The sequence below is a fragment of the Chelonoidis abingdonii genome, chromosome 15 (assembly GCF_003597395.2).
Source record: "Chelonoidis abingdonii isolate Lonesome George chromosome 15, CheloAbing_2.0, whole genome shotgun sequence".
NCBI lineage: Eukaryota > Metazoa > Chordata > Testudines > Testudinidae > Chelonoidis > Chelonoidis abingdonii.
Genome location: NC_133783.1, coordinates 17,078,090 through 17,092,499, shown reverse-complemented (window position 1 = coordinate 17,092,499; position 14,410 = coordinate 17,078,090). Strand labels below are relative to the sequence as shown.

The 14,410-nt window shown below is 39.8% G+C and overlaps 1 protein-coding gene across 1 annotated transcript in view; it reads left to right on the top strand.

Annotated features, from left to right (window-relative positions):
* The window catches only part of ANK3 (ankyrin 3), a 548,067-nt gene that overhangs the window by 100,408 nt on the left and 433,249 nt on the right, over window positions 1–14,410 (top strand). The window contains exons 6-8 of the mRNA XM_032786555.2: window positions 993–1,178; window positions 1,743–1,766; window positions 2,972–3,070. Coding sequence (XP_032642446.1) covers window positions 993–1,178; window positions 1,743–1,766; window positions 2,972–3,070 — 309 coding nt within the window. The remainder of the gene's footprint in view (window positions 1–992; window positions 1,179–1,742; window positions 1,767–2,971; window positions 3,071–14,410) is intronic.

The window sequence follows — 14,410 nt, the reverse complement described above, 5'->3', positions numbered from 1 at the left end:
TGTGGGGAATGAAAGAGAGGTTTTTTCCATCAAAATGTAGGAAAAAATGTTGAAATGCAAAATTTTGAAACTTTTATTAAAAGCTAAATCTTTTTTGGAAAATTTTCATGGAAGATGAACAGTTTCTGCCCACTTAGTTTTGGGAGTGTCAGCATCAAGATGGTGCTCTCTACTGGCTAAAAGTTTTGTTTGTTGGTAAAATATCCATATCAGCCACAAGCGTCTAATATTCTCAGCTTTCTGCATTTAGAAGTACCCACTGTAAGGTTTGTTAAGCCATTGTCTTAATTCTGTTTTTCACTTCTCAAATTCTTCCATTTACCCCATTTTCTTGGTCTACCATTTCTTCTAATGTTTAAAATAACCCCTCTATGGTTGATGAAAGGATGAAATGTCACTTACAAATTAGTGTTCATGAATGGGCAGATGAATTTTGTACCTGGAATGAAATAATTTACATCGTAGATGACTTTTTAAATTCTTAGTAAGTTTCCATGGATTTTAAATTCCCCATATTTAAAAAATTAATGCAGTATATAGAGATGAGCTTAATTTATTCAGAAAAAATATAATTTATTTCAAACAGCTCTTTAGGGAAGGAAGATACATTGCTACAGGACATAATTAACATTTATAATTCAACATAATTTCAGTTTTTATTCTTGTATATACTTCCATGTTAGTTCTTTCAGTAACTTGTCTTGTTGTTCTTTCAAGCCTCATACAGTTATTTGTTATTTCCTTTTATGTTATGCCAGTTCTAAGTCACAGATTAATTGAAACTCTTAGGGCCTGATTCACTAATACTTTACTCCAGTTTTATGGCCTTGTAACTCTGTTACACTCAGCTTGAGTAGATGGGACTCCACATAACACTTACACACTACCTCCGATTTTGAGTTTTTTATTATTTTTATATGAACGTTACCAGTTTGCTTTTTGTTCTGCTAGTCTTTGAATATCTTTTGAGTGTCATTATTATTTGTTTACAGGATGGATTCACACCTTTGGCAGTAGCCTTGCAACAAGGCCATGACCAGGTGGTTTCACTGTTGCTTGAAAATGATACAAAGGGAAAAGTCCGTCTTCCTGCTCTCCACATTGCTGCCCGCAAGGATGACACAAAGGCTGCTGCTCTGTTGCTGCAGAATGACCATAATGCAGATGTGGAGTCAAAGGTTAGTTCTAGAAAGAAATAGGCTGAGACAAGCCCAAAGCTATGTACTAATGACATGGATTATACCAGGCAAAGAGTTCCTGTAAGAAAGTGTTTGCTTCAAGGAATTACATTTGTCCCCCCTCTATTTCACATTATAAATAGTACAGTTTCATTTGTATTTTTTATTCCTCTGTTTAAAATCAGGGTTAATATCATGAGTAGAGAGCATGTAAATAGAAAAAAAAAAATCCAAGGAAAATACTATTAAAATAATTGGTTCCATTTGAAATGAAGGCTAGTACCAGCAGTGTGCAGTAGGGGACATGTAATTAATAAGATAGTTATATGATTAAAATTGTGTGTAATCCTATTACTTTAAAACCTCTTAGAGAAGTGTAACAATTAACATTTAAAATAGATGGTCATTCAATTTCCATCCAGTCTAGCTTCCTTTCTGTGCCGATTGTGCTTTCACCATAGCTTCCCTGCCAGACAGCTATCATGAAGCTTTTTCATTCATGTCACCAGTGGTCAACTAACCGTTCATTTTTTCCCCTCTTTGCTTCCCAATGTGTTAACCTAGATGCTGGTGAATAGAACAACGGAGGTATATATAAATATATATATGCATCATCACTCTTTCATAACTTAGTGCTGCTGCATCATTTCTTTCTCCTCCGCTCTGCATTGCCTTTTATAGGATAGATACCTGCTTTAGACTAAACAAAGTAGCATGTGCTAGAGAAGACTGTAGTTTAGTTACCAGGGCTTTCTGCAGCTAAAACTAAGGTTTTAAAAGTAGGAGTAAGCATTCTTTGGAACTAATTACCATAATAAGAGTCATATTAAGTAAAATGAAGGTTTCTGAAGTTCTAATACTGTAGATGTTTATCATCTGTGTGAAGAGCTGCAGATAACCCTGTCATATTTTGCATCCAGGACTGATTCTTTAGGCTTCTGCATGACACTTACCCTTGATGGTGTCAGCAAATAAAATGATCTTAGAGTGGTACTAAATCTGCAAAATTCTCAAGGTGAGGCGGTGAAAGCTAGCATGGCTAAAAGGCTTGCTAACAGTTTAAAAATGCATCTAGTTCCCATAAGGTTTCATAGTTTGGGGGACTGATTGAATTGCTGCATGTTTTAGCATTTTTTTTAAAAGGAAGTAAAATTACATAAATATGTTTTAAAAAAAAAAGTTGCTGAAACGATGTTATTGACTAGGCATTTTCTAATTAGGCTAACAGTTTGAGGTGTCTTAACATAACCCAGTGTGATTGCCCACAGTGGGAGAGTGATCTTTATAGCACTAACCCTTGGGGAAAAAAAACAAACCCACATTAATCATTTAAAATGGTCTTTGATGTTATTTTAATTAGCATTTCCTTTGAATTTATAAAATCTAGTTAGCAAGTATCATGAATTGACTTGCTTCTGAACTTCTGCAAAGAATCACTAAGAAAATTTTTACTTGCAAGGCTAAAATAATATAGATAACAAATAGATATTTCTGGTTAGAAATTAATTTCTCTTCTTAAAAGAAGGATTTTTTTTTAATTCAAATGTCTTCTGATGTTTATCTGGAATAACTAAAAGTCTTATCCTAGTCCTGTTCTTGTAGAATAATTGTTATTTTTTCCCTTTTTTGCTTAGTAATATGATTTCATATAACCTGCCAGTGAGTGAATACTAGGACAAAATGGAATATTAACTTGCATATTCTGCTTGCTAGTTTTTGTCAGTCTTGTCACACACATATTGCAGGAACAAGGAGACATTAAAAATATTATTAAATTTCTTTTTTCCCCCCAGAGTGGTTTTACTCCGCTCCACATAGCGGCTCACTATGGAAATATTAATGTCGCTACATTGCTATTAAATCGGAGTGCTGCTGTGGACTTCACTGCAAGGGTAAGAGTAAATCTCACAGCTATGTTCAATTTATATAAGAAACTTTTTGAAACATTCCCATTCAGAGATAGGGACACATGCATTGTTCTTACCATGGCTGTAGACTCTGTCAACCAACTGTTGTGATATAATTGTTAGTCTCAGTATTGGTGTAGGAAAGACAGGGAGTATGGCAAGAGACCACCCTGGCTTAACCAGAAGATCTTTAGTGATCTGAAACTCAAAAAAAAGTTATACAAAAAGTGGAAACTAGGTCAAATGACCTATAAATAAACAACACAGGGATGCAGGGACAAAATTAGAAAGACCAAGGCACAAACAAGATAAAACTAGCTGAGAACATCGAGGCTAGCAAGAAAACATTTTATAAATACATTGTAAGCAGGAGGAAGACTAAGCACAGTGTATGCCCATTACTAAATGAGGATGGAAAGACAATAACAGAAAATGCAGCAATGGCCAAAGTGTTAAATGCCTTTTTTGTTTCAGTTTTCACCAAAAAAGCAGTGATTGGATAACTAGCATAGTTAACATCAGTGTAAATGGGATAGCATCTGAGGCTAAAGCCAGGAAAGAAAGAGTTAAGAATTACTTAGACAAGTTAAATGTGTTGAAGTCAGCAGAGCCTGACTTAAGGAACTGATTGAAGATATGTCTAAGCCATTAGTGATTATCTTGAGAATTAGGGGAGGATGGAAGGGATCCTAGAGAACTGGGAAAGGACAAATATATAGTACCTGTCTCTAAAAAGGGGAATGATGACCTCAGGGAATCATAGACTAGTCAGCTTAACTTCGGTACCGGTAAGATAATGGAGCAAATAATCAAACAATCAGTTTGTAAACACGTAGAAGATAATAAGGTGATAAGGTGACAAATCATGTCAAAGCAGCCTACTATTTTGCTTTGACATGGTAACAAGCATTGTGGATGGGGAGCATCAGTCAATGTGATATATCTCAACTTTAGTAAGGCTTTTGTTACTGTCTCACATGACCTTGTCATAAACAAACTAGGGAAATACAGCTTAGATGAACTTACCATAAGGTGGATGCACAACTGGTTCGAAAACCATACTCTGAGAGTAATTAATTATCAATAATTCACAGTCAAACTGGAAGGGCATATTGAGTGGGATCCCGAAGGACCTCCCCTGAGTCCAGTACTATTCAATATCTTCATAAATTATTTGGATAATGGTATAGAAAATAAACTTTTAAAGTGTGAGGATGATACCAACCTGGGAGGGGTTGCACGTGCTTTGGAGGGCTGGATTAAAATTTAAAATGTTCTTGACAAAATTGAAAAATGGTATGAATGAAATAGGATGAAAGCTAATCAGGACAAATGCAAAGTTCTACACTTAGGAATTGCTCAAATACAAAATGGGAAATGACTGCCTAGTAAGTAGGAAATGACTGCAGAAAAGGATCTGGGGGTTATAGTGGATCACAGACTAAATATGAGTCAACAGAGTAATACTGTTGCAAAAAAAGCAAACCTCGTTCTAGGATGTATTAACAGGAGTGTTGTAAGCAAGTCACAAGAAATAATTCTTCCACTCTACTCAGCACTGATAAGGCCTCAGCTGGAGTACTGCATCCAGTTCTGGTAGCCATTAGGCTGCCCCTATTGAAAATGACTGCCATCTCCCAGTTGTTTCTAATGAACTTGAAACCAGGATGCCCTTAGTGAATATGACAGTTGCATCTTCACTTTGTGTGAGAGAGATCCAGCCGGCATTCGACAAAGGACATGGAAATCTGGACGGGTAGGAAATAAGACTAGATGTTTTCGAAATGTAAAGAAAACTAGGAAGGAGTCTTGGGCAAACAAAACTCTAGACATAGAGGAATATGAGCAAGATTGGCTCAGAGAAATATAGATGGGTCAAGAAAATGTAGCAAGGGAGGGAGAATACAGGGGCAATAGAATGTGGAGCAGGGAGACAAAAGAATGTATGTGGGAAGGGAATGAGATTGCAGGAACAGTATAATATGGAGAGTAAGGAGGGAGAATGGAATGGGAAGGAGACTTAAGCATAAAGGACAAAAAATGCGGAGGAAGCAGGAAAATGGGAGAATGATAGGGGTTGAGGAGGCCTGGACAGGAGACTTTTTTTAATTATTTTTTTTTTTTAATTTTAGTCTTCTGTCATTTACATCAGGATGATTTACTCTTTACAACCAAAAGTACTCTATTACCACTTTGAATGTGTGCACCATGGGGCATAGAGCTGTGGATAAAAAGTGTAATATTGTTCTGAGTAGAAATTCCCTTTTAGTTTGATAGACTGCAAATCTGAAACACATCAATTACCATATTATTAAGTAACACAGATTTTTATGGCAAAAGATTTATAATAAATAATGTAAACCAATGAAAAATAAAATAATTGTATTCATTTAAAAATAGTTATTTTCTGGTCTAAAGGACTTAACAGAAAGTCAAAAACTGAACACTGACCACTTTAAGATTCTTGGCTTGTACGTCCCTATGTTACTTGCACATATCTCCCATCATTATCATTAGCAGTTTTTGGGGAGGGTGACAAGACATGAATGGAGAGTTTGAATAGAGTACAGTACTTTCTAATTATGATTTGAGACATCCTTTGATTCATAAGCTATCAGTAGGTATTGAGGTGAAAAGGGTTCACTCAGGTTCTGTTGTTGGCTACAGTGTATCCACTGCAGTATTGTTCAACATTTTACTACATAATTTAAGTTCCAGAAGCTGAATGACACGATCTTAGGGCCTGATCCAATGCCTCTTGAAATCAGTGGATAGACTCCCAAGGGGTACCGAGTCAAGCTCATAGTGCAGTATTAAATGTGAAAGGTCAACTCTAACACAGGTCATGAATGAACTCAGTAGTCTCTGGCCCAACCTCATGACTGTTTTCCACATCACTAGAACATTCCATCATTAACAGTAATTTACAATATCGGCTTAGGAGAGGCCCAAGATTGGAAAACAGGATGTTCACAGGCTAAGATTAAGATGTGTTTGTAAAGGTTTCTTGGAAGCCTGCAAGCTGCTAACCATTTTACCCATGGCTTTCACTAGTAATATTGGTCTCTTATTTTCATGACCACTAAATTTACTAAAATTAACTGCAGTATTAGGAAATTTAAAGCTTTCATGAAGCTCAGTCTCAAATATTTGACAAGTGCTAATTAAAGGGGGAAGGGAAGGAGAGGCCTGAGGTCAACCCTGTCCTATTTCAGAAACCAGGGGAGGGATAGCCAGTCTCATACAAGGCCTGATATATTAAAATAATCATAGATCTTATGCCTCAGCAAATCAGTTTTGGATTAGGGACAGTGATCAAGGAGCAGATCAAAAGCAGGAAGAAAAAACCCTCAGTCTTCTGAAGTTCCATGTTCTCTCCTATCTGCCGTTGTCATGAGCACAAAAGCAAGCACGCTATTCAATTAACTGAAGTGCTGACACGCGGATGTCTGCCTGGAAGAACAGTGGGGCTGACTGAGTGACTCGGAGCCTTGAACTGCTTCTTGTGTTTATGAAGCTGGGCAGGGGCATCAGCAGGACACATCTCTAATCACCTTTTTGTAGTTGTAGTTGTAGTCTGGCTGTAAAATCTAGAAAACTTGGCAGTGACAGAAGCCATCGTAGAGTAAATAACAATGTAGACTTGAGTTTGCTTTTTTGTACTTTTCATACTGCGGGTAGCGAAAATGCTTTGCAGAGAGATGAGGTGGGTACTGGTACAGCAATGATTGTATAGACAAATGAAGCAATCATTATATGCAAAGAATATTTTACAGACCTGAGCACTAGGCAATAGTAGCCCTAGCTTGATACTCTGCCTACTACGCTGCCAGACTTCAAAGGGTTACAAAAATTACCTGTACACACTAGTTGCCTCACTGTTACCTGGGCAATGGGCATCTTTTATTGTTGTTTTTATTCAGATAGCACCCATAATATTCTGGGTGCCACACATACAAGAATAAAAGACCCAATCTTGAAGATCTTACAATCTAAGAAGACAAGCAACATACTGAGGGTGTGGGAGGGGGTGCAATCAAAATACATGCAAGCTTTTTTATATATCATATGGAGATTTTCAAAGGTAGAAAGAGCAGTTAGACACCCAATGAGAAGTAGGTGCCTAGATGCCCTTGTGCCTTTGAAAATCTGCCATTTTATATACTTATTCATCAGTTATACTTGGCTGCCCTTCACCCTAACCATAATTAGTAGTGTCTTGTAGGCATTATGGAAGCAGAGAGTTTTGAAGAGGTATTTGGAGGTGTAAGGGGGTGACCTTATGAATCAATTCTCAGAGGTCATTTATGAACAGGGGGCAGTGTGACAGAAGGTGCAGAGACAGATGTGGGAGAAGTGGCTAAATGGGCAGTCAAGGGTAGCTAATATATTTTGCGGCAAGGAAGTGGGAAAAGACTGGACAAAGAAGGGTAGGTGAGAGCTATGAAGGGCCTGGAGGGTGAGGGCAAGAAGCTTGAATCTGAGGTGGTATAAAAGGAAGTGGAGGCCTTTAGGAAGGGGAAGGACTTGGCTAGAATAATGGGCAAGAAAGAGGATTGTAGCAGTGGTGTTTTTAATGGCTTGAAGGGAGGCAACGTGGGTGTTAGGGAGGCCAGAGAACAGGAAGTTGTAAAAATGATGATGGGAGAAGATAAGGGCCGGACAAAAGTTTTTGTTGTGTGCATAGAAGGCTAAGACCTCTGTAGCTATAGCAGTGTTGCTGTACTGTCAGTAGCAGTGTCCCTTGTGAAGCAAGGCAGCAGCTGCTGTCCTCACCCCTTGCCAGCCAACACCTTTCTGTCTCTCAGCTATGCTTCCCACTTTTCTCTGCACTTAAGAAGAATAGGCATAGATCCAGGGCCTCTTACAGGTGTTATAGCCTCTGGAGATCTGGGCACTTATTGGCTCTGAGTGGGCTATGGAAATTGAGAATTGGACCTGAATCTGCTTCAGTTTCAGACTCTTTAAATCTGATGGTTGATGAGGTGTGACTTTGGACTTTGAGCTCCAGCAGCTCCCTCATATCTATGTGTTGCCTCAGTCCTGACTGGGGCTCAGGGAGACGGGATTCCATCAGCCACTGTGGACCAGTGGGAGATTTTCTCGAGAACTTTCCAGTACAATCAATTCCATATCTCATCTGATTCCTTCTGCCTCTGTTGCAGAGGCTCAGATCTGGGGGTCTCCATGGATAGTCTCAATTTAAACTGAGATAGTACCCGGGGCTCATCTTGGCAATTCTCAGATCCCTGCCAATCTGAGATGAGAAGGGCCCATTCTAGATCTTTTGGCACCTCAGACACAAGCTCCCTGGATCACTCTGGGGAGGTGTAGTCTTAATATCTTCAGTAATATCACCAGAAGCTTCTAAGCCTTATGGACCTCGTGCATTTTGGCCCATGAAACAATAGTCGTCATATCTCCATCCATCTAAGGGCCATTGCAAATAAGATATTTGCACACAAGTGCACTGTACTTCACTATTGAGTCCGCATCTCCTCAGCCTGCTTCCCTTCAGTGTTTAACTGAGAAGATGATAATCTTGTGCTGTCTAAAGAAGAGGAAGAGAACATAGAATATTTTTGAGGGACTCAGAAGTCATCCTCCTTCGTTTTCTTAGCCAGTTGAACATGTGATAGCAATCTGTATTTCTCTTCCTGATGATTGTAAACAATTCCCAAGACCCATTATCTCATTTGGCAGTGGCCTTTGATGTTCCAAATTTGGTGGTAAAACAAAAGTAAAGAATTTGAAGAACCACCAAAAGACCTGTGGTTCACATCTGCTTCAGTCCTTCTCTGTGGCTAAGAGAAATGATTATCTTTGTCAAATGCTACATCAGTACAGATTCTTTTTTTATTTTTTTTCAGAAGCCTATTCATCAGCCACTCTAGGCCTTTGAATTCCCTGTTTTCGAACACCAATGTCCAGCTAGAGTTTTTATAGCTGATGTATGCTTTTCAGCCTCCTAAGCCATCTATCTGATTAATATGGTGAAATGAAATCTATCAAGATGGAGGGCTGGGATGTCTCCAGGCATTCCCGTCAAGTGGTCTACAGAGTGCTCGATACCATGACCAAATGTGTGGTAAAACACATTTCCCACTGCTGCTGATGGTTTTGGAGCTCTGGCCCATCACAAAGGGTTCATGCCAGGTGTTTGACCTGCTTTTGAAGGAAACGGGACTTTTTAAGCCCGAAGACAGAGGGGATTCTTGAGAGAGTCAAGGAGACCACATAACTGCACCATTCTCTATCTTCTTTAGTCTTCCTTCAGGAAATTTCCTTCAGATAACATTGCCTACTCACATTAGGGCAGTTCTTGAGACATCAGGCACCTCAGAAAGGCCTGTTCAGACATCCATAATAAGTGAAACTTCACAGGTGTTGCAAGCAATGAGAGAAACCAGTTTCTCTCAATTATGGCTCCACCTGCAACATCCAATACCAGGCAGCTGTTTTGCTTGAAAGTTTGAGAGCCCCACACCATACAGGATATAGAATGGAAGGATTATTTCATTCAGTTCCTATCCATGCCTCCTCCTTTTGCTCCTTTCCCATCCTTTTCAGGGAGAGCTGGATTTTTATTCCCAGTGCTTCCTAGTCTTAAAGACACAAGATTTCCATGCCGTATTAGACTAAAGAAAGCTAATATTAACTCTTTAGGGCAGGGACTGTGCTTTCTTTTATGTTTGTAGAGCACATAGCCCATCTAGATTAAAAGTTTATATGGTGATACGGAGAGTCATTATTGGTCATGCCGCCATTGGAGACCTGGTTATAGTGGTGGTCCAACTAAGAGATCAAGTCGTTCATGTCTCCCTGGGTTTCCTGTCTAATCATGGCTTCCAGTCCATGTTCTTCTTTCCTGGATATAATCTGGCTATTGTTCAGGAGTCTGGGCCTCAGGTTCAACCAGGAAATGTCCATCTTCAACTCAGTGCAGAAAATGACTCGATGAAAGGCTTTCATATACCAATAGAAAAGTTCCTGGACTAGCCCTTTAATAAGAGAGCTTTGCCCAATCTTTTCTGAGTTCCTGCATTCATTATCTATGACTTCATTCGTCATCCTGAGGATGAGGTCTTCGCAACCTTGTCCAATTTACAGGATATAGCTCAGGAGGAGACAGGTTGCTAGCATTGCTGGCTGTGACTCAACAAATTCTATAAGCTCTCATCTGTTTGACAAAGTCCTTTGAGGATTTCCATTCTGCCAACCATGTCAATATGTAGTGATAACCTGAGTAAAACCTGAACTGGGGGAATGTTCTGGACAGTTTTGACTCTTGTGGCCTATTGAAGCTCAGGGAATCCAGACTTCACTGGAGCTTCAAGCCATACACCAAATATTAAGAATTTTCCTTTCTTACATAAAAGGCTGAAGGCGTAGGAGCCTGCCAGGCTGTGAAGCCCCAAAATATTACTTAACTGCCAAAGAGAGGAGGCTGACTTGCTCCCTTCTTATATGTAGCCAAGCAATGGTGGAAGAACTGAATATGGGACCCTGTGCAGGTTTTGATTGTGGGCCCCCTCCCTCAAATTTTAATGAGTGTTTCACTTATTTATAGTACCACACCTGCCAATTCAACTGTTCAGTACTTGATAATAATTCTCAAAATGTGAATGTCAGTGAAACAATATAGTGCAACATATAATACTGACATTTTCTCCTCTCCTATTTGAATCACATTTTGCAAGACTTTCATTCTGTAAACTCATGAACTATCTGCTGTAGGTCCATTTTTCTGGCCTGTTCCCAGGATTTCAGCCCTTGAGGGAGACCCTCTACTATCCCCTCCCAGGAGTCCATGTCTTACCTGCCCTGCTCCTTACCTTAGCCTTCCTTGCTGTTTCAAAGTTTCCTTGGAGGAAGGGATTTAGGGTCCTCTCCTCTGTGCCCCATAGTTACTCCTCCTCCCCATCCCCTCCCTCTAAGCTCCATATCCAGACCTCTCTCCTTCCCCTCCTGGGGCACCCAGGAGGCACTTGCCATCGCAGGCTGGAGTGGGCAGGAGTACACAGACCAGGTACCTCTGCCTGAGTGGTGGTGGCACAGGCTCCTGCTCCTGCACTGCAGCTCCCCGCCAGGCTGGACCAAAAGAACAGCCAAGCTTGCCCTTCCCCTGGCTCAAGGTTTCATGGCAATCCCTGGCCCTGAGAGGAGCTTCTGTGGATTCCATCACGTGGTGTGGGGCTTGGGGACGCCACAGTGCCCTCACCCATGTGAGAAGTGAACATTTTAGGCCTGATTTCTGTGAGTATAGTTGCATCCATGGATCCCAGCTAGAACTTCCAGTGGACCCCTGTGCACCTGCCCCAGTGTAGCCATGACAAGTTAACTTTGGGACTGCTTCATAGTTCATCATTTGCTTGGCAGAGAGAAACAACTGTCTTTAGATTACCTGAATTTCAGTCATCAGAGCAAATATCAGTGGCATTTGAAAACTTTGTTGGTGAATGCAATATTCTGGAAAGGGACCATCACAGGTTCTTAATCTGTTTGCCTCCAGGACAATATCAGATGTCTTTTGTATAATTATTGAGTGGCAGGCTTGTGACAGATGCATTCGTCATGGAGTGGAGTGATGTGTACCTTCTAACTGATTCCTCTGTTTCCTGGAATCACCAGAAAGGTGAAGCATGGATTCATAGATACAACACAGGCTCTCCGGTTTTGATATTCAAATCTCTTAGTCAGTGCATCAGACCATCATTCTTTTTTTCATCATCTGTGGACTTTGTATGTCAGAAACAGGGTCAGTCTTCATCCAGTCCCAGAACCACCACTCCTAGCAATGTGAATCTTAGCACCGTGGTAGGTACACATCTTGAATACTTAGACAAACTGTGGCAAGTTTGCTTGGAGTAAAGGAAGACTTCTACAAGTAGGACACATACTAAACTAGAGAGTCTTTGTCATATGGGCCGAATGCAGAGACATATTTTATAGCTTCTTCAATTCCTAGTATTCTGAACTGTTTGCTCTCTTAAGAAAATAAGGATTTGCTCTGTTACTATTAACATTCACCTTCCATCCATAGCAGTTTATGATTCTTTTACCTAAGGGCAATGAATTCATGTGAGAATGAAGAGTTTACTTAGGGGACCCATGTCACCACTCCACCTTTCTGGGTCTTACAAGAATCTTACTTTGAGTCCATGGGAAATGTTTCCTTTAGAACATCTCCCTTGAAGTGATATTCCTCATAGCTCTTTCATAACCTAGGAGGGTGAGTGAAATACAGCTACATATAGTCCATCCTCAATTCTCAGGCTTCCATTAGTATAAAGTCATGTTGAGCCATCACCCTAAATTTTTCCCTGATGTACTCTCTGAATTAGTCATGTCTTAATCAGTGTATAAGCCTCCCTGTCTCCTTCCTGAAACATTAGAGTTTAGAAGGGGAAGGCAGGCTGCATAAGTTGGATATAAATAGGGTACACTGAGTGACAAGTCTCCAAGGTTGTTTGTAGCATTTCCGACACAAGTCCATGGGGGAGTCAGTCTCTGTTTAGGGATTGTGTAAATGGATTAAACTCTGTATTCAGTCCTGTTGTGGCCAAGAAGGTGAGTCTATCCCGTTAGGTCTATGTTAGATTTCCTTATGTGATTGAGGAATGAATGTCTGTACCTCTGACTTCTGTAAAGCTGCCTCATGGAGCTCAGTCACACTTTCACTCAAGGCTCTAAATTTAGGAGATAACTGATACTTTTTTCAAGAGATCAGCCTTCATTTAAATAAGCAATCTTCAACCCTCCACTAGGGACTGTAATTGCTCAGCAGTGTTATGAGAATGGGGAATCTGCAGAGGCAATTCTTGATGACGAAAGAAAAATTCTTCATCTGTAACTGGAATGTAGTGCATTTGCAGTTTCATACTGTTTCGCTCTCTTTTTTTTTGCTGTTTCAGTCAGAACTCCAAACAGTGCAAATGATCTAAGGAAAACTGAGGTCCGTTATATGTCCTCATAATAAACACTCATATTTTAGTGTTTTGAAGTGGGTTATATAGGCAACATGCAATACTGATAACCATACTGCTGAGTAGCAGAATACTATTAAAATATCGTCAGAAACATGACAAGAGAACCTGTTGTTTTCCTTATTATTTGTTTTTTCTATTGCATAATTGTCCTTTGCAGTAGCATACTCTCCTTTTCTTCTATGACATTTTTATTTCATGCATTTTGAGACCAAAGAAAGAATTCTTAAATAGGCCAGGTATTACATAAAACTGAGAAAAAAGCTTAAGAATTCTGGTCTACTTTTGAGGTTCCTGGGGAAGAGGAAAATATATATCATTTTCTCATTTCAAAAGAATCAGTCTATTCCACTGCAGTCTGTGCATGCATGTTGGGTGCCATGAAAAAATATAAGATTTAGTCCTCTGCAATGACGGTGGTACTGTGGCATCTCAAAATTCTAAACAAAGGAAGATTCCTGGGGTAGTGAATATTGGATTTTCATAGTGGACATTGTACAGTGTATATATGTAGCCATATAGTTGTATAGATAAATAAAATATTTCACTGGCAGAAAAAATATATTGTGCAATGTTATGGCTGAGAACTTAAATACACAAAAGCTAGAAATTTAGTAATACTTCTCATAGTATCTGTAGTGACAAGGAGAAAGGGGATTTCTCCTAGTTCTATAGTAAATTCCTGACATGACAGTCTGGCGGTCATCAGCTGTTCTTTCATGCATCCCTCCAATGGCAATATTAAACCCTTCTTAGAACCTGCTCTCAATCCGGAAGAAAAAAGAGGGTCTTATTAAAATCCAAACTCATTCTAATATTTTGATAGCAAATTGGATTTGAAAAAAAAATTAGGGCTCTCAAGCAATTAAAAAAATTAATCGTGGTTAATCAATAATATAATCCCATTTATTTAAATATTTTGTATGTTTTCCGCATTTTCAGATACATTGATTCTTCTTCGAGTGATTGCTCATATCAGTTCCAGTTAGGTGTGCGCACATGCCGCGTGCATGGTCATCAGAAAGTTTTTCCCCTAGCAGCATCCGTTGGGTCGGCTGTGGAGCCCCCTGGAGTCGCGCCTCCCATGATGGTCATTGGAACTGTGGTGTCTTGCTTAGCAAGTTCTCCACATTTCCCTAGCTTGATTCTCATAGTAGTTTTTCTTGTTCTTTCTTGTAGTTTTCTTTTTGTTTTTGTTGTAGTTAGTAGCAGTTGATTTGGGGGGTCTCCCTGTGCCCTGACTGTTTTCCCTTGGGAGGGCTCTCATGCCCAAGTCCCTGGGATTCAAACCCTGCAGATCATGCTCCAAGCCCATGCCAATGGGTGACCTCCATGACTC